We start from the raw sequence: 19,142 nt of genomic DNA on the forward strand, positions 1-19,142 counted from the left end.
AATTCTCTAATAATAGGCTCAAATAGAAAATCCAACCCGATTGGTAAGATAATTCGATTTTTAATTTTTCATTCCGATCCATATTACTTTCTCAATTCAATCCGAATTATAATCTAGTTATTTGGATCCGATTCGAAAATCCGAATTGAATACCTTATTTGAATCTAAATATCTAATAGACTCATATGATAATAAATATAAATAAAAAAAGTAGAATTATAAAAAAAAAATAACATTTGTCCAATCCTTAATATTAATACAACTTTTTAGTTGTAATATGTTGGTTTTCAATTTTTTTTTTTTTGGTGTTTCACCCGGTTCATCCTTTGGGCTAATCCGGATTTGGGGATCAGTTCTAGGTGGTTAGGTTCCAGTCCCCTCCCAATTGTTGTTGTGGGGGATCGAACACGGGTCCCCCCTACCAAGTATAGTCCCAATCACCACTACACCAAGTCACCAACAGCCAACTAGTTGTTTGTTTTCAATTTCTTTGTGCTTCTTGTTAATTTGGATTTTCTAACTTTTTTTTAAAAAAACAAAGTGACCTTGGGAGCCATCCCATAAGTCCATGAGACCTATGTTCACCGGACTCGACTGAAACCCCAGAGTGTCCGTGTCATGTTGGACACGAAATTCGCGTCAAATTCGGCAGTGTGCACTCGGACACTTCAAAGCAGGGGCAGTGAGCGAAATTTTCTTCGACTCCATTGAAACTAGAGAGTGAAAAGGAAAGAAGGGGAAGAGAGAGAGAGAAGGGCAGGAAGAGGAAATGGGTGCCATTTGAGTAGGGCTGTCAAAAAGGTGGGGGGGGGGTAGGGTAATGAGTATAGGACAGATGTTATTTTCAATACCACTTGTTTTGCTTTTGACCTTTTGATTACTAACTTTAACCAAAATTTTATGTGTTACGTTACCCAATGTTACAGTAGTAAACAATTCTTTTTACAGAAAGTACTATAATACTTATAATAAAAAATAGTAATCATTTAATTTTTATCAGAAGAATATGATATAAAAATTTAATTTTTAAAATTTTTGAGTATTGAAATATTTTGTAATGTATAACTTTTTTTACAAAAAGAATAAAAGTGTCGTCTCTACTTAAAATTTTGAAAATTAACGAATCGGACATTTGGACACGTGTCTGAGTGATCGAGTCTGACATACATACCCGAATCCATATAATGAGACCATGACGCCCACACACGTTAGACCCCACCCTTGCAAATAAACAAAATGGGGGTCTATTAATTACCAATAATTTTTTTTTCGAAACCAATAATTATCAATAATTTAATTTATTTTGATTGTTGATTATTGATAGTTCAAACTGAGGAGGGAAGGAAACCGTTAACAGTACAAACCACCTTCTCATTTCATCTTCTTTCATCTTCCTCTTTCTCCCTCTCCATTTTCTCTCTCTTCGTGTTTTTTTTTTTTTTCTTTTCGGATCATTCAAAAACCCTATAATTTCCAGTATCCTTCAAATTTATATACTGAAAATTCGAAGAAATTTGAATCATTCATTGAATCGAGTCGAGGATTATGTCCATTTAATTGAAATTCAACCTTACATTTAAGGTTTCAATTCATTCTCTCTCTCCTCCTTTTTCGATTAATACCTTAATTAATGACATGTTTTGAGGTAAGAAAATTTCGTAATTTATTTATTTATTTATTTTTTTTTTTTTTGTTTGATCTGCCTTTTTTTTTTTTTTTTTTTTTGTAATTTTTTAGAATTACTTCGTAATTTTTAGTTAATTTGAATCTATTGAATCTGTTATTTGTAATTTTGTGGATGATGAATGATTGAAGTTAGGGTTCATGCTGTAAACAATATGTTTGTTTGTTAGCTTGTATTGTTCTTATGACTAAAGGTTGCCTTTAGGATTGTTGTTTTAGTTCATTTGTTGTGAAGTAATTATCATTATTTCGGGTTTTGATTCGAATTGTTTTGGTTATTTGAATTGATTCTTTAAGCTATAGAGCTGATTACATATTATTGGAGCAATAAGGATCCTTGACTTTAGCTCTATGATGCTCTTATTCCAGTATTCACTAAGTATGGTATCGACATTGGTCCATTACCTCAATTTTGACATTGAAATCATTATCTTAATTTAGTTGCCCTCGAATTTACCTGAACATTCGGAGGCAGGAGAAATTTGATGTATAAGTGGGGATTATAATAGACTAGTAGTGTACACATTCGGAAGGATATTTTCGTTCAAGGGTTAGTGAGGATATTTTGTTATAAGGGTAAGTGTGGTCATTTAATGTATGTCTTAATTAGGCCGCCGTTGGATTAGCCTGCATAATCAAATGTATAAGCTAGCGATCGTTGCCTTTGGAAGCAAATACTCGCTTGTATGTGCTCTATAATCTTGGATTTTTGGTCATGGAGAGGAACTAAGCTGCTTAAAATATAGAAAATTGAACTATTTAAGACACAGAGAAAGGATTATGATGATGTTATTAAAATGGTCTAGAAGTTTAAGTGATGCTAGATAGCACTTTGGTTATCATGGTGTATTAGTTAAAGAATTTTATCTTTTACTTTTGTTAATTTGCTTGAATCTCTTATATGTGAAATTGAAGTTTGGACGCTTTTGGTGCTGATACAGATGATGTTTTTGAAAAGAACTACCCAAGCTGAGTTGGATGCATTTTATCCGGTTAGACCAGAGTGCCAAGACAGTGTCCCGAAGCCCCGATTCAAATTGAGGGTGAGAACATTGCTTTTTCATCTTGTTTAGTGAGGGGGTTTTCATCTTTTGGTATATGAAAAGCCATTGTTGTGTTTATCAAGTACTTTTCCCGTCAACATTAAGGCTAGAATTTTCTGCCCCTTGCTATTCAGAAGTAGAGTATTATCATCACCTGATTCATTATCCTTTATGCTCATAATTGTTGCAAACTTGGGGTGGAAAATTTAAAGCTATCAGTTTTATGGTTGAAAAAAAAAAACTGCATTAAGTTTTATCTGTTTTTTTTCCTGTGTCAGACCGATAATTTGTTTTGTTATGTATCTCTGCAGACAGGAAAAACTCTCAGCGCAAGGAGGTGGCATTCTTCATTCTCTGAAGAGGGTCAGCTGGACATTGCAAAAGTTCTAAGACGGATTCAACGTGGGGTAAATTCTTGATGTGGTGTCATTATTGTTTTTTCTATTTGAGTCCAGCTTCTTTTGTTAGCTAGCACAGGGATTTTAATTTATTTATTTTATTTCATTTTTTTTTTCTTATGTGTGTATCTTACTTTAGCAAGTGGTAAAGCTTATGCTATCACTCTAGTTATTTTCTTGCCTTTCACTTCATTGATGTTATTAGTGATGATGCATAATAAACAGATTGTTTTTGTTGATTACTGAGTTGATCATTGGCTATGTGAATGCTACTAAGTACTGATGCTATGCTGTTTTTCTTTTCAAATTGTGTACTGGTAGTAGATAATTGGTGCATATCTCTAATTGAAAATTAATTCTGTTTAATTTTTTTTACACTTTTATTTGTGCTAGGGTGTCCACCCTTCTATCCGAGGTGCTGTCTGGGAGTTTTTGCTGGGCTGTTACGGTCCAAATAGTACTTTTGATGACAGAAGTGTAATTAGGCAACGCCGCAGGTAGTGGTAGCTTGCAATTGCGGTTACGCACTTGTATTTATTTATATATTTTTTTCTGTTTATTTGTGCATGTGTGACCATTGAATTATATGAATGAACTTAAGTTGCATGTGATGTGACTTTTGAATTATAGTTCTTAGTCCCTAGTATCTATCACCCAATACACCCTGTTTATCCAAAATATTTTTATTGCTAATAGCTGATTGGCTGCAACATGGTATTCAGTGATAGGCTTAACAAAAGCTTGATCATGGACTCAATCATGTCAGATAGAAACTTTTATATCTGCATTGTGTGCAATATGCATAAAATGAAAATTTTCAGAAGAACCTGTTTCTAAATTCATTTGGCTAGTCGCTGATAATCTAGTATATGTACTCTTGGAATCTTAACAGCAGTTGCATATTGTTTAACATGCTGCTGAAGCTGTTCTTTTAGGATGAATATGTGCTTTTTGTTTGTTATCATGTAATGGTTGTATGCGGATCAAAGTATTCGTGAAAATATGTTTGTGCACGTGAGTTGACAGTATCTGCTATATTATATGCACTTAGAGAGCAATATGAAGAATGGAAAGCAGAGTGCAAGAAGATGGTGCCTGTTATTGGTAGTGGAAAGTTTCTCACAACACCTATCGTAACTGATGATGGACAACCAATAGAAGGTGCCCCCGGCGCACAAGGTGATCAACAACAGAATAACAATCCTGCTTTTGAGAAGAAAGTGATACAATGGAAGCAGGTTTTGCCTCAAATTGGTACATAAAGCTGCTTTTTAAAGATTTAGTACCTCTTCCAATCCTCTTCAAATTCATAATTATCTGTTTGTATTTCATGTTTGTTCTCTTGGTCATTTTGCCATTGTTTTTACTGTTAGTGTTGATATATAGCGTGTGAGAACCTCAGTGCTTGTAGTGAACTCTTCTTTAGGGAGAGGTAAGGGGGTCAAAGGCAAGCCTTAAAGGTATGCAGCCTAATTAGTGGAATTGCAAAGAGGTCTATCAGCCTTAGTATCACTAGTGCAAAAAGAATTTATGTAGTGTCGCTGTTTCAAAAGGCAGCAACCATACTAGTAACGTAAATTTTATTCAGAGATAGTGATTAATTATCTTCCTAATTACTCTAATATACATTGATATTATGTAAAATGGACCTGGAGTAAACTGGACTAACGTATTACATTCAAAGATTGTTGATGGGATGTTTGGAAGTAAAAAAAAAATTGTATACCTCTGGGAGAGCAGCATTTAAAACATTAATATTATCTCCTTTTTAAATTGATGGTTTGGGTATGAGCTTGATAGCTATAGGGTCTTACATGATTTTGACTGGTTTGCTTGGGTAAGGAAGACGGAATTTACGGGAGCATATCTTTTATAGCAGGAGGGGAATGAATTGAGCCCAATCCATCTATACTCCTTACTTGAACAGTCTCTGCCAGTCCTCCTTGCTTTCCTCCTTTTTTCCCCCCTCAAACTTATATAAAGTGAACCTCTATTTCCAAAAACTAATTTTGTTTCTAAATAAGCTTAAAGAAGGCACATGAGCTGCGTTATAGATAAAATTATTCAAAGCAGCATGTTAAACACACTTTTCAAGTGAATAACCTGTAAAGTTCATTTTTTCGAGGAATTTCTGTAGGTTCTTCTGTACAACAGCTTGCTGTTTGTTAGAGAAAGCCATTGGAGACCTTACTTGAGTTTGCTTTTTGTAAATTTAAGTAAAAATAAATGTCCAATGTCGATTCCTATGAATTAAGGTAACTTGGATTTTATTAGAAGGCAATCTGTAGAGTTTATATACTCTATGTTGCTAGTGTGATCTGCCTCAGATCTCATCATAAATTGGGCATAAATTGACCTTTATCAAAATGCTGCTTTCATTTGAGAATATGTAGATTAGCAAATCTGTTGCTTAAAGGTCAATTGAGAAAACCTGTGTTTATAATCTGATTTGTTTTTTATTGCACTTAAATTTTGGCAAGAAGCTTTCCAATTAATATTCTTACCTTTGATTGCGTGTAAGATATGACAATTGAAAGCTTAAGAACCTGGAAATTTATTAGCCTAAAAATTGAGAAATCTGAACTTCTTTGATTTAACAAAGCTTATGTGAAATTTTTCAAACTGTTTTAGCTCTATTCGATAGCTTGGTTGTTTTTAAGCCAGGATATTATGGTATCTGCTTGTTGATCATTACTGTAATTGTTGTAGGGTTGGATGTAGTACGAACAGATCAGCCACTTGTGTTTTATCAGAATGAACGTAACCAGGCAAAACTCTGGAATATTCTTTCTATATACGCTTGGGAGGACAGTGACATTAGTTATGTTCAAGGTACAAACTCTGATTTTCAATCTCTTTTCACGATGCCTAAGAATGGGTACCCTTATTGTTAAAAAATTTCTCTCCATTGGCTTGATGTATAGATTTTTTGCATGAGATACTTATTTGTCTAACCAGTCTAGTCATTGACAAAGGTCAATAACCCTCCATGCCCCTGCATTTATAAAGTTAATTATACTTGTTTAACTTGATGTAGTACTGTATGAGATTTTCTACAGTGAATTACTTTGACTTGTGTGCAGGGATGAATGATATTTGTTCTCCAATGGTAGTACTTCTTGAAAATGAAGCAGATGCCTACTGGTGCTTTGAGCGTGCTATGCGTAGATTGGTAAGAATGCTATCTGTGTTTACTAACTTGTCATTTGTCAAAGTGTAGATTATGTAATCTTGAGTTATAGCTTTTTGCTTTAAAGTTTCTAGTGTAAAACTGTTGAAATGGCAGACTGGTTGCATAATATACTCCCATAATCGTATTTTGGGTTTACCTTTTTAAAAAGAATATGCATATTAACACAAAATCTGTTTGACTTCTCACCAACTTGTTAGAGTTAAGGAACAATCTTTTTTATTTTTTTTATTAATATTTTTTTGCTTTCAGCTCTTAATTTTTAATGATTTTCAATTGAAATGAAGTACTATGAAACATTAGCAGTTAAGCTACAATCCATTTTATTTCATATAAACTTGTTAGCTAGTAATCATTGTCACATTCGTTAGTTGATTGTGGCGGAGATGCATGTGTTATGTTGGATTTGTGGCCTTACAAGAAAGGAATAGTTGAGGAATGAGATAATTAGGGAGAAAGTAGGAGTTAATTGAGAACAAGATGAGGGACAATTGCCTATGGTGGTTCGGCCATGTAAGATAGAGATCGAGTTAAGCTTTGGTAAGGAGGCTTGATGAGTGGCAAAGTGAAGGAATCGTGAGGGCCTGAGGGGTAAGAGAAGACCGAAGAAAACTTGGTAGAGGGTGATTGAGAGTGATATGAGTCTTTTGGGGAACGAGGAAAGTATGGTGTTGGATAAGGTGTGAGGAAGAAAATTTACGAATTTGGTTGGTTTGTTCTTGAAATGTTATTAGATAAACCACATCTGGATTACCAAATTTCAAATGGAAGTAAAATCCGTGGTTTATTGACAATTTGTAAAAGGTGTGTAATGGACCAAGAAATTGGGCCCGTTAAGCCACCTATTCTCAAGCAATATCAGAGAAGGAGTAAGGCTGTCAAATCAAGTCTTCCACCAATCACGGCAGCGGCAACAAATGAGGAGGTGGCGCAAGTGGACAAAAGCAATTAAAAGGCCTGAGGAGCAGAGGGCAGTAGTAACTTTGGGTAGTGGAACCTTGGCAAAACAATGGTAGTGAGTGAAGGACAGCTAGTACTATTTTGTAATCCTTGTTGTATACGAAGTATAAATTAAAGGGTTTTTGTGAAAAAAATAAAAAATTAAATTAAAGGGTTAGGGTGAGAAGTTTTGGCATGTGTTTAGACTAGTTTGAATTGAGACTTGTATCCTAAAGATGCTATCTTGGAGATTGGTAGGCTGAAGCTAGCGTTGCTTTCTTTTCTGTTAATGAAACACCACTACTAGCTGCCTTATTTGCTCTGTTATTTGCTTAGTTTTCCCTGTCTTTCTTGTGTAGTAGAGTAGGTGAGGGTTGAGTTCCTCACAAGGTGGTGCATGAATATGATTTGTTGCTTTTATGGAAATAAATAATAAACTGAATGTCCAGCATCTGCGGTGCTTGTTTCAGTCTCCCTCTTTTTTTATGCTTCTCTTTGTTACTCCTTTAGTCCCTTTTTGTTTGCGCCATTCCACTTTTTGTGAGAGCTTTTTGGGTCAAATGGTGCAAACAATAAGGGACGGAGGGACTACCCTTTTTCATCTCTCTCTCTCTCTCCCAAATTCTGAAAGTTTAATCTTTGTACTACATCCCTCAACATTCCTTTACTATTTGTCCACAAGCAGTCAAGCAGTGCACTTAAACCAGCAACCTTACTTCGGTGCAGGCACTGCCTTTAGTTATTTATTATTATTATTTATTTTTCCACATTTCCAGACCTAGCTTGTTTTCTGGTAATGCAACATCAGTGAAGCTACTGCCTTCTCCATTTTTTGTAGACTGATTTTCTGATTGTAAATAATATATGAATACTAAGAATTAATAAAGGTGAAAGCTTTATATTTTGATTGATAATGGCTGAAAGGTTACAAAACGATAGGGTAATAGCTTTAGGCTATCACTCTCAACCAATGGTTTGATGCCATAACTCAGACCCCAGGCGGTAGAACATAAATTTAGGTGTTGTTTGGTTGCACATACGAAATAAAGGAATTGAAAATTCCCATGAATTTGGAAATAAGGGGCTTGTTTGGTAGACCATTAAAAGTGAGAATGTGGGAAGTGTAAAATTATGGGAATTTCCCATTCCCACAAAACATGGGAATTTAATTACCAAGCCCCTCTTGGTAATTCAAAATTCCCATGATTTGTAAATACCCATACAACAACCAAACAAGTTTAGTTAATTCCTAGAAAAATTGATGTGGGATTTTAATTCCCATGAAATACAAATGCCTATAGAAAATTAATTCCTTTGTCAACCAAACAAGCCCGTAGTTTCTTTTTCTTGTTATCATGCTGGGTATTTCTTTCCAAAATACAGTCACTGTGACTCTTCTCAGTTCTCCTGCACAGCATGCTAAAAATTTATATTTGTGAGTCTTTGAGATTTATTTGTCAAGCTCTTTACTTTTTGTGAGAGATTGGGAGCTAGTAGCTTATTTAAAAAAAATGCCTTAATTTACATTTTAGGCTAAAATACCTTGGAGTGAAGAAACCAAAAAACTTGAGTGAATTTTATTTGGGCCTAATCAATAAGTTATCCTTTATCAGTTTTAACAGTACTCAGTTGTGCTATCATCTCGGTTCATATGTGTGTGAATAATGTTGGGAATATTTTCATTCTCAAAGACGGTACCAGAAATTTATCTGGATTCCTGAATAATATTAGTGTAGATAAATATAGTTTCTGATGTAGTTGGATGGAAGAAATTGAAAACCTAATTGGATTTGACTCTGGCTAATAATCAAGATATTTTTACTCAATTTTAAGCTGACAGCCTGACACCATTGCTGTTTTGGTTCTGTTGATGCATGTACTTTGGAAAGAGGGATAATTTCAAGACAACTTCAACTTCAATTGGAGTGCAAACTCGACTGAGTACACTTTCAGGAATAATCAAAGTTATTGATCCAAAGCTGCACCAACACCTTGGTATGTTTGCTCTGTTATCCTTGATGTCGTTTATTTAGTTCATGACAATCTGTTTGTGTTTAATCTGCAGTTCATGATATTTATTTTGGTTACAATGAAATATCTGTTGGACAAAGCTAGCTCAAGTGAGGCCTGTTACCATTTTAATTTACTCGTCCTCTTACCCCCTTCCCTTCCCCCCACTCCCCAAAAAATAAAAAAATAAAAAATAAAAAAATTCATATATCCATTGATTACACAAATAGCTTCCTCTTTAGTTGCTCCACTCTAACTTTCTTGTTTTCCAATGCACAAATTTGATGATCAACATCTTTACTAATTGTTTACTACGAAGTACATATTACTATAAGCAGTAAGTTGATATTATATACACTGTGACCAAAAATCCACCCTTTATTTTTTTTAATTTTTTTTAATTTTTATACCTTATAACTTTTTTTATTTTATTTTATACTTTATGTATTTATAAAAATATATAAAATTTAAAAAATGGTGAAAATACAATATAAATTTCCACTTTATGATACCAATGCAAATTAAATTAAATTTAAGCAAGTTTCTACTAATGTTTGAAAATTGCTTAGCGACTTATGTTTTGGATGAGAAAAAGTACAAGCTACAAGCGATGGTAACCTTCTTTTCCCTTCTGGATATAAGAAAGAATAAGACGAGAAACCTTGTGCTTAATAGACTTTTTAGAAGCCTGTGCTTTTAAGTTGCACCAGACTAGTTTTAGGCTCGGTGGAGCTTGATGCATCTGCATCTGAACAAGATATCATGTGGTGGAGGTTTCTAGGAGTTCATACTTCACAAATTCACAGTTTGGTTCATAAAAAGAGGAATGTTATATAGTTCTGTTGGAGATTTTGAGTAGAATAAGAAAATGCATGGGAGCAATAATCTATGAAGATTTGAGATTCACAACTCCACATTTGATTTTTATGTGTGCAAGAATAATCAAAAGCATAACATTATTAATATATAAATGTTAAATACTTTTGGTTTGATCTAATACTATTGGTTTTACTGCTGCTACATTTTTGCAGAGGAATTAGATGGGGGCGAGTATTTGTTTGCATTTCGTATGTTGATGGTGCTTTTCAGAAGAGAGTTCTCATTTATGGATGCTTTGTATCTTTGGGAGGTAAGAGGATTTATACATTTTAATTGCCTCATTGCTGTCGTAACTATTAAGTTGCCAACTAAAGTAATGGGCTTTGTTAGATAAATATGACCTTGGTTTTAGAGTTGTCTATGTGTGAGGCACATTGAGGGATTTTTTTTTTTTTCAGTCTCAACCAGTCCTAGACAATGATAAGACAAGAGTTGCACCCATGGAGCATTGTGTCAGGGACTCGGTTTCGCTCAATGTAATTTGTAACTAATTAGCAATAATTTGGAGGTAAACTTGAGTACTTTGATTAATTAATTAAACTAAAGGATTACAAGATACAATAGCTTTAGGCTATTAGTCTCAAGCAGCTTTAGGCTCCAACTCTCATGAGGGTTCTCATACAATTTTCTGGATAAGTGGCTATTACTACTACAATTACAATTTATACTCAAGTTCAAACATAACCTAAGGGCTAAGAATGGTTGACCTCCAAGCTTAGGGAATAACAAACTTTTTGCCATTGTTACTAAACTAGTGAAGCTTCTTTGTCAAACTTGTCTTCTTTCCTGAAATGGCTTCCTTGTCAAAAGTTACTGCTCCTCTTGTTCCACCAATTCAATCTCAGCTTCTGTCCTCTCTCTTTGGTTACCGTTGGTGTTGACTTGCCCATGAGCATGACCCGAATTTCCCTTTTGACCCTTGGCCCTTCGATGATAGACCTTAATGGGCTGGCCCAAGTTTGGATCCATCACAATACCGCCCGCCTCGAGATTCACCTTGTCCTCAAGGTGGAAAGCCGGAAAACGCTCCGCCACGGTGGCTGCATCCTCCCACGTGGCTTCGAATTGAGGTAACCCTTGCCATTTGATTAGCACTTCTGGTTTAGCTTCCTGCCCCGCTGCTCTGACCTCCAAAACCGCCTCTAGCTCCACCACCAACTCCATTTCTGCTGTGAGTTGTGGAGGGATGGTCGGATTCACCGGAGTATCCCCAATCGCGCGTTTGAGCTGCAAGATATGAAACACTGGATGGATTTTGCAAGTGGGGGGAAGAGTCAAGCGATATGCTACCTTCCCGATTCTCTCCTCCACCTGAAACGGACCATAAAAGCGCGCCCCCAACTTCTCATGAGGACGGTTGGCCAGCGATTTATGCCGATATGGCTGCAATTTCAGGAACACCTCATCTCCGACCCCGAATTCTTTATCTCGCCTCTTTCTGTCAGCATAAGCCTTCATCAATTGCTGTGCTTTGAACAAATTAACCCGCAATTCATCCAACATCTCATCCCTTCCTTTAACGACACCTCCAACTGGTCCACCGGTGTCTGACCGTTCCCCAGACGCCACAGCTTGGGCGGATCCCGCCCATACACCACCTTAAATGGAGTTAGTTTGGTGGAGGTATGGGGGGAAGTATTATAGGCGTATTCCGCCTAATGGAGCCAATACGCCCATTTCTTGGGCTGATCGGAGCTGAAGCAGCGCAAGTAAGATTCCAATCCCTTGTTCACGATTTCAGTTTGGCCGTCCGATTGCGGGTGGTACGCCGTACTGCGCTTGAGGTGAGTCCCCTGCAATCGGAAAAGTTCCCGCTAGAAAATACTCATGAAGACCCGATCCCTATCGGAGACAATCGTTGAGGGAAACCCGTGCAACCTTACCACTTCTCGAACAAAGTAATCAGCGACCTTGAGAGCACTGTACGGGTGTCGCAAGCCAATGAAGTGGCTATATTTTGATAACCGATCAACCACTACAAGCATCGAGTTAATTCCCTTGGAAAGAGGCAGCCCTTCCACAAAATCCATCGAAATATCCTCCCAAATAGCCTCCGGAATCGGTAAAGGTTGCAACAACCCCAAAGGGCTCCGTTGAACCGCCTTACTTCGTTGACAAACGGAGCATTTCCGAACATACTCACCCACCGCCTTTCGCATTCCCACCCAAAACCACTGAGCGGCAAGGCGGAGGTAGGTTTTAACCTCCCCGTCATGGCCACCGGAAGTCGTGTCATGGTACTCGTGGAGCAACAGAGGTATAAACTTGGAAGCTTTGGGTAGCACCAACCTTCCCTTAAACAAAACTCTCTGCCCATCTATGTGGAAGCCAATTGGGCTTTCCTCCCCTTTTTGCAAGCCCGTTCTGATTTGGGCCAGCCACCCATCTTGTTCAATTTCACGCTTGATGCTCCCGGCCTATATTGCACCTCAAAGTCAAACCCCACAAGCTTTCTCATCCATTTTTGATACTCCCCACCCACTTCCCTTTGTTGTGTGATGAACCGGAGACTTTGTTGATCGGTTCTCACCACAAAGTGTCTTCCAAGGAGGTAGTGTTTCCACCTTACAATGGCTAAGCATATAGCCATAAGTTCCTTCTCATAGATGGACTTCTCTCTAGCCCTTACTCCCAACAACTTGCTAAAGTATGCTATAGGCCTTCCATCTTGCACCATTACCGCCCCAACTCCAAATCCCGACGCATCGGTCTCTACTACAAAGCTCTTAGTGAAATCCGGCATTGCTAGGACGGGAGCTCTCACCATAGCCTCCTTAAGACTCTCAAAAGCACGTGTAGCCTCCAAGGACCACCCAAAGCAATCCTTCCTTAAGTGAGAAGTTAAGGGTGCCGCAATTTGGGCATAATTTGCCACAAACTTGCGATAATACCCGGTTAAGCCTAAGAATCCCCTCAATTCTCTCAAGTTTTTCGAAATTTCCCACTTCATAATGGCCTCCACCTTCTCACTATCCATGGCTACTCCATGAGCCGAAATTATGTGACCAAGATAGGCCACCTCCTTTTGCCCAAACTCACACTTCTTAATGTTGGCATAAAGGCTATTCTCGGCCAACTTCTCTAGTACCATTCTCACATGCCCTACATGATCCTCCTCACTCCTACTATATATCAAGATATCATAAAAAAACACCAACACAAACTTCCTCAAGAATGGCCTAAACACATCGTTCATCAAAGATTGGAATGTGGCCGGAGCATTAGTTAACCCGAATGGCATTACTAGAAATTCGTAATGGCCCTCATGGGTTCTAAAAGCCGTCTTATGAGCATCTTCGGGCCTCACCTGAATTTGATGGTATCCGGACTTGAAGTCCAACTTAGAAAAAATCACCGCCCCATGTAGCTCATCAATCACCGGAATCGGGTATTTATCCGGCACCGTCTCTTTGTTCAAGGCCCTATAATCAACACAAAATCGCCAAGACCCATCCTTCTTCTTAACAAGTAAAACGGGGCTACTAAAAGGGCTAGTAGAAGGCCGAATAATACCGGCGTCCATCATCTCCTTGATGAGCTTTTCAATCTCATCTTTTTGTGCTTGTGGATACCGGTAAGGTCTTACGCTCACCGGGTTACTACCTCCCTTGAGAGTGATGGCGTGTTCATGGTTGCGGTGGGGTGGTAATCTGGCGGGCATGTTGAACACCTCCCTAAACTCCTCGATGACCCCTCCCAAAAGTTGAGGCACCTCACTCTTCTTTTGCGCCTCTACTCCCTCTTCCAACCAATTAATCTCCACCAAAACACCTCCCTTGTTTTTGCATAAGTTTCGGATCATTGCCTTAAGAGATACCCGAGTTTTCTCCAAAGTGGGATCACCTAAAATTGTAATCGGCACCCCTCCCATTTTAAAACTCATCACATGTGTTTTCCAATTGGTCGTCACCGCTCCTAACTTCTCTAACCATTGTACTCCAAGTATGACATCCACATTTCCCAACCCCAAAGGCAAGAAGTCCTCTACTATCACCACTCCTCCGCTCAAGCTCAACTCCACTCCTCTACACACACCTCTCCCTCGAATGGTCTCACCGTTTCCCAAAGACACTTCGAACTCACTCCCTTTCTCCATCATCATTCCCATCTCCTCCACCACTCTAAGTGACAAAAAATTGTGAGTTGCACCCGGGTCTATCATGACTAACACTTCTCTCCCTCGAATCAACCCTCCTAGTTTCATTGTTTTTGGATTAGTCAATCCCACCACGGAGCATAGTGAAGCTTGTACCGCCTCCTCCTCTTCTTCGCACCCTTCATCATCGATTTCCTCCGGTCCTTCGGCCACCATTAACACACTAAGGCCCTTGCGGTTACACCGGTGCCCAACCCCCCAACGTTCATCACACCGGAAGCATAATCCCTTAGCTCGTCGGTCTTGCAATTCAGCTTCGGTAAGGCGTCGTGGCTCGTTGACAGACTTTGTGGAATAGCTTGCACTGGGTTTATTCATGCTAACAGACCCCTGAGATTCACCTCCCTTGGCCCAGCTCCTATTTGGGCTTGGATTGGTGGGTAGCCCATAGGTGGAGATGAGGCCCCCACCCGTTTTACTACCGGATCCCCCAAACCCGGATCCGCTTGAACTGGGTCCACTCCGCCAAGATCCGACCCCCATTTTTCCCTTGCTAACCCGATCTCGTTCCTCAATCTTGCCAGCCAAATCCATGGCTCGGTCCAAGGTTGTTGGGCCCAACAACCGGATCTCAGCCCGAATATTCTCCTTCAGCCCGTTTATGAAATGGCCCTTCATGATCTCTTTGGGTATATCATCAACAGGAAAAACCGTTTCAATGAACTTCCTCCTGTACTCTTCCACCGTGCCCGTCTGAGTAACAGCCAACCACTGCCCTGCAACGTGCCGGAGTTAGGTGGTCGGAATTCTTTCAGTAACCGACACCGGAGATCTGTCCAGTGAGCAAAGGGCCGGCGACGATTCTCCCAATGATACCACTGCAACGCCGGTCCATCCATCGCCACCACCGCTGCGGTGACTCTCTCTTCGTCGGCGACCTGATGAACGTCAAAATACAACTTTGCTCGCATCACCCAATTGTCTGGGTCCTTCCCCTCGAACACCGGCATGTCTGTCTTCCTCGGTCTCCACCGGACTTCGCCCCCACCACCGTCGTCATTCCACCCCCGTGGATCCCTGTTCCTCCACTCCGGCATCCCGAAACCTCCTTCGCGTGGAGTCCGCACCTCGTTCTCCCCATTGGCCAGGCTGTTCTCTCCGGGGTCCAAATGAATAAGCGGTGGTTGATTCTTGGGTGCTGTGGCAGCGGCGGTTATGGCGGCCTTCACCTCTTCTCGAAATTTCTCATTCTCCTTGGCCACCACGGTCGCCCTGAGGTCTTGGTCGTTCCGAAATCGGTCAAGGCGTCCTTCCAACCGAATTCTTTCCTCCTCCTGCCGCTTCCTCTCCGCTTCAAATAACGCCGTGAAATTGTCAGTGATGGCCTTCTGGGTATCCAACATCGCCTTGCTCACCGCCTCTCCAACGGCACACCCAATGGTGGCTTCCTGGGCTGTGAGCGCTTCTTCAATCGACTTCAGCCGTGACTCGACCACTTCCAGCCTCTCTTCCGCCGCGTCGGCGCGTTGACTCAGCGACGGTCCTCCGGCCATGACCGCCTGCTCTGATACCAAGTTGTCAGGGACTCGGTTTCGCTCAATGTAATTTGTAATTAATTAGCAATAATTTGGAGGTAAACTTGAGTACTTTGATTAATTAATTAAACTAAAGGATTACAAGATACAATAGCTTTAGGCTATTAGTCTCAAGCAGCTTTAGGCTCCAACTCTCATGAGGGTTCTCATACAATTTTCTGGATAAGTGGCTATTACTACTACAATTACAATTTATACTCAAGTTCAAACATAACCTAAGGGCTAAGAATGGTTGACCTCCAAGCTTAGGGAATAACAAACTTTTTGCCATTGTTACTAAACTAGTGAAGCTTCTTTGTCAAACTTGTCTTCTTTCCTGAAATGGCTTCCTTGTCAAAAGTTACTGCTCCTCTTGTTCCACCAATTCAATCTCAGCTTCTGTCCTCTCTCTTTGGTTACCGTTGGTGTTGACTTGCCCATGAGCATGACCCGAATTTCCCTTTTGACCCTTGGCCCTTCGATGATAGACCTTAATGGGCTGGCCCAAGTTTGGATCCATCACACATTGGTCTCTTATACCCCCTCTCTCTCTCCCTTAAAGCTCCAAAAAAGTACCTATTTTGTTAAAATTTTCGAGGGCATTGTAATGGACTGATGTATTTTCTGATTTAAAGGCTAATTAAGATATAAATGCTTGATAATTTAGATTAATAATGGCAGAATTTGGATACAAAATGATAGATTACTAGCTTAAGGCTATCACTCTCTTGATAACTTTAGGTTATCACTCTCCTAGTAACTTGAGGTTACTACTCTCAACATTTTTCCTCACAATTCACATGATATCTTAGTGCATATACTATCCCCTATTTATACTAAGGCCAAGGAGTCAAGGACTACTACCCTAGAAGCATAAGACTTCCCAAAATACCCTTCCTAATGTTGGTCTATTACAGGCATATGGAACAAAAATATTTTATAAGCATTTCAAAAAATGTGGCTCATGTGTGATACATGCACCTTTATATCGTGTCTTACACCTCTACAACTTATTGTGTTTGTGCCTTGGAATGCATCACCTTTTAAAACCAAGAAGATGGGAATATGGCATGCATTTCGTGCTATCAAATGACTGGTTAATGATAAGGATTTGTACACCTTAATGCTTGCATGCCCCATCAATGGCATTTTTGTTTACATTTTTTTTTCACTGGATGAAGCTTAACTTAGTAATGAAGATTGGTTACAGCTGATGTGGGCCATGGAGTACAACCCAAATACTTTCTTGTTATATGAAACCAGTGCTGCGGCGGAAACCACAGCTAATGTAAGTGAGAAACTGCTGAAGCAATATGGGAAATATGAAAGGAACAATGTCAGAACTGGGTTCAAGGATTATCAGAGTGGATTAGCTGTGTTTCTTGCTGCAAGCATCCTTGAGAACAAGCACAAGCGAATCTTGAAAGAAGCAAAGGGTCTTGATGATGTCGTTGAGGTTTCTCTCTCTATCTTTCTGTCCTTATTCTTTTCATATCTACTGCTACATATGTGCGTGCTAAGAGTTTTTGTTGTTTCTACAGATTCTAGGGGATGTAACAGGGAATATAGATGCAAAAAAAGCATGTAAAGAGGCATTGAACATCCAGAAAAAGTTTTTTAAAAAGGTGAGCTTCATTCATATGATCATATCTAACTCATAATTCGTTATTTTAACAATCAATGTCATCAGAAAAGTCTCTTTTCTAACTCGTGCAGGCGCAGCTGCAAACACAATAGGGTCTTACTGTACCTCCTTTTTGAACCCAAGATATTGATACTTTGTGAACTATATATCCAATCATTTTAGACCTTGTTGTAAAAAATTTTAAACATTGTTTTTGGATTAAACAAAAGCCGGAACGCCAAAAAAAAAAAAAAAAAAGAACCTCCAGTCTGATTATTGTCTGTAACATTTTTGCCCTGCTCTTTTGTATGTGGGAGGTTAGAGACAGGCTAAATGTAGCCTTATGTTTTATTATTTTGTTGTGAGGAGTGTTGTAAGTTGTAGCAAACCAATGATTTTTTGTAATGTCAGGACATTTTTGCATAAATGTAAAGGACAAGGAATTTTTAGATGATAATTGTTCTTTCTGTTGATTTCTTGATAAATTCCATATTTCTTTTGATTTTCAGTTCCTTATGGTACATTGTACAGACATTGCTAGTAAGTTGGGTTATTTTTGTTTTCAAATTATATTCTCTTTGAAGTAAGTAATCCGAAACTAATGTCCAATGGTATGAGTAATGATTAACATATCTCTTGAGCTTTTCTATGGTAAATTTATAACGATGCAAAAAGAAATTACATTTATTACCTTTTCTATCGGAGGGAGAAAAAAAGCGTGTTGGGATTTAGAGCATCAATAGTGGATTAGTAGGGAGTAATTTAGGAGGAGGTTCTTAATTACCCTCCTATTCCACATTTTCACCAGCTTCTACTAAAACCTTTTAAATAACCAAAGAAATGCACTGACTCCTAAAGTCCCAAGTGTCACCCTAGCAGGTTTTGTACAACTTTTCAATTTGACAGTTTCTCCGATGCCTCAGCACAATAAGTCTTATACGAAGTATGAGGCAACTTTCCTATGCTAGATAATTACATTTAGATTAGTTTCCCCTTGAATTATACATGGGCCAAATGAAAATTTTGCTTTTCATCTTCCACCTTTTGGTCCCAAACAAAAATTTTATTTTATATTATACTAAAACAATAACCATTTTTTTTTTTTTTTTGAAAAAATGTAGAAGTATTTCTTTTAGTTTTGAATGTTTCGATTTTATTCTTTTCTTTTTTTTTTAAAAAAAAAAACTATTTACCTCACTTACAGAGTATTTCATATTCATTGGCAGGAAATTGTAAAGTTGTTAAATTTCATTTCAACATACTCTTAACAAATAAACGTTGTACGGAGTAACTTATTACGAATATAATGGTTCGCTAATTGAATAATATGAGGGATTAGCAGATAGAAGTTAGGTTTGATTATTAAGTGTGCGTATTGGATGCTTCAAATGCCTTAGATTTTTTTAGTAAAGATAAAGGTTTTGTTTAGCATCATTGTAGTTTTCTGTTTTTATTTTTATTTTTATTTAACCCGTTCTCTATTCTCGGTGTGAAAATTATTTGGATTAAATTGCTCGTTTACCTACACTAATCAACTCCTAAAAAGCATGCCCAAAGGATGTATTGATTTTAAAAGAAAGTACTATACTTCCAAAGCAAGTAATGCAATTTTAAGTAGCTAATCATAAGCAAAATTTATCAGAAAGGTACTTATATGTTCACTGTTTTGCGAAAAAGGACCTTATATATTCAAAGTGGTGAAAAAG

General features: G+C 38.3%; 1 protein-coding gene across 3 annotated transcripts; it reads left to right on the forward strand.

The window, feature by feature from the left end:
• The first annotated feature begins 1,216 nt into the window (after positions 1-1,216).
• On the forward strand, positions 1,217-17,921 carry LOC145616292 (uncharacterized). Of its 3 annotated transcripts, none has more exons than XM_081670989.1 (12): positions 1,272-1,645; positions 2,625-2,726; positions 3,038-3,133; positions 3,518-3,621; positions 4,176-4,378; positions 5,834-5,956; positions 6,208-6,296; positions 9,143-9,248; positions 10,295-10,392; positions 17,023-17,268; positions 17,354-17,437; positions 17,529-17,921. In XM_081670989.1, exons 1-12 carry the CDS (start codon positions 1,631-1,633, stop codon positions 17,547-17,549), a joined length of 1,287 nt encoding a protein of 428 aa, XP_081527115.1. In that variant the 5' UTR covers positions 1,272-1,630; the 3' UTR covers positions 17,550-17,921. The 3 variants fall into 3 exon arrangements, with proteins under 3 accessions (XP_081527117.1, XP_081527115.1, XP_081527116.1); XM_081670990.1 differs by having other exon boundaries at positions 1,272-1,581; XM_081670991.1 differs by lacking the exons at positions 17,354-17,437; positions 17,529-17,921 and having other exon boundaries at positions 1,217-1,645; positions 16,994-17,130.
• The last annotated feature ends 1,221 nt before the right edge of the window (positions 17,922-19,142 follow it).

This window comes from Chenopodium album, chromosome 26, assembly GCF_948465745.1.
Source record: "Chenopodium album chromosome 26, dcCheAlbu1.1, whole genome shotgun sequence".
NCBI classification, from domain to species: domain Eukaryota; kingdom Viridiplantae; phylum Streptophyta; class Magnoliopsida; order Caryophyllales; family Amaranthaceae; genus Chenopodium; species Chenopodium album.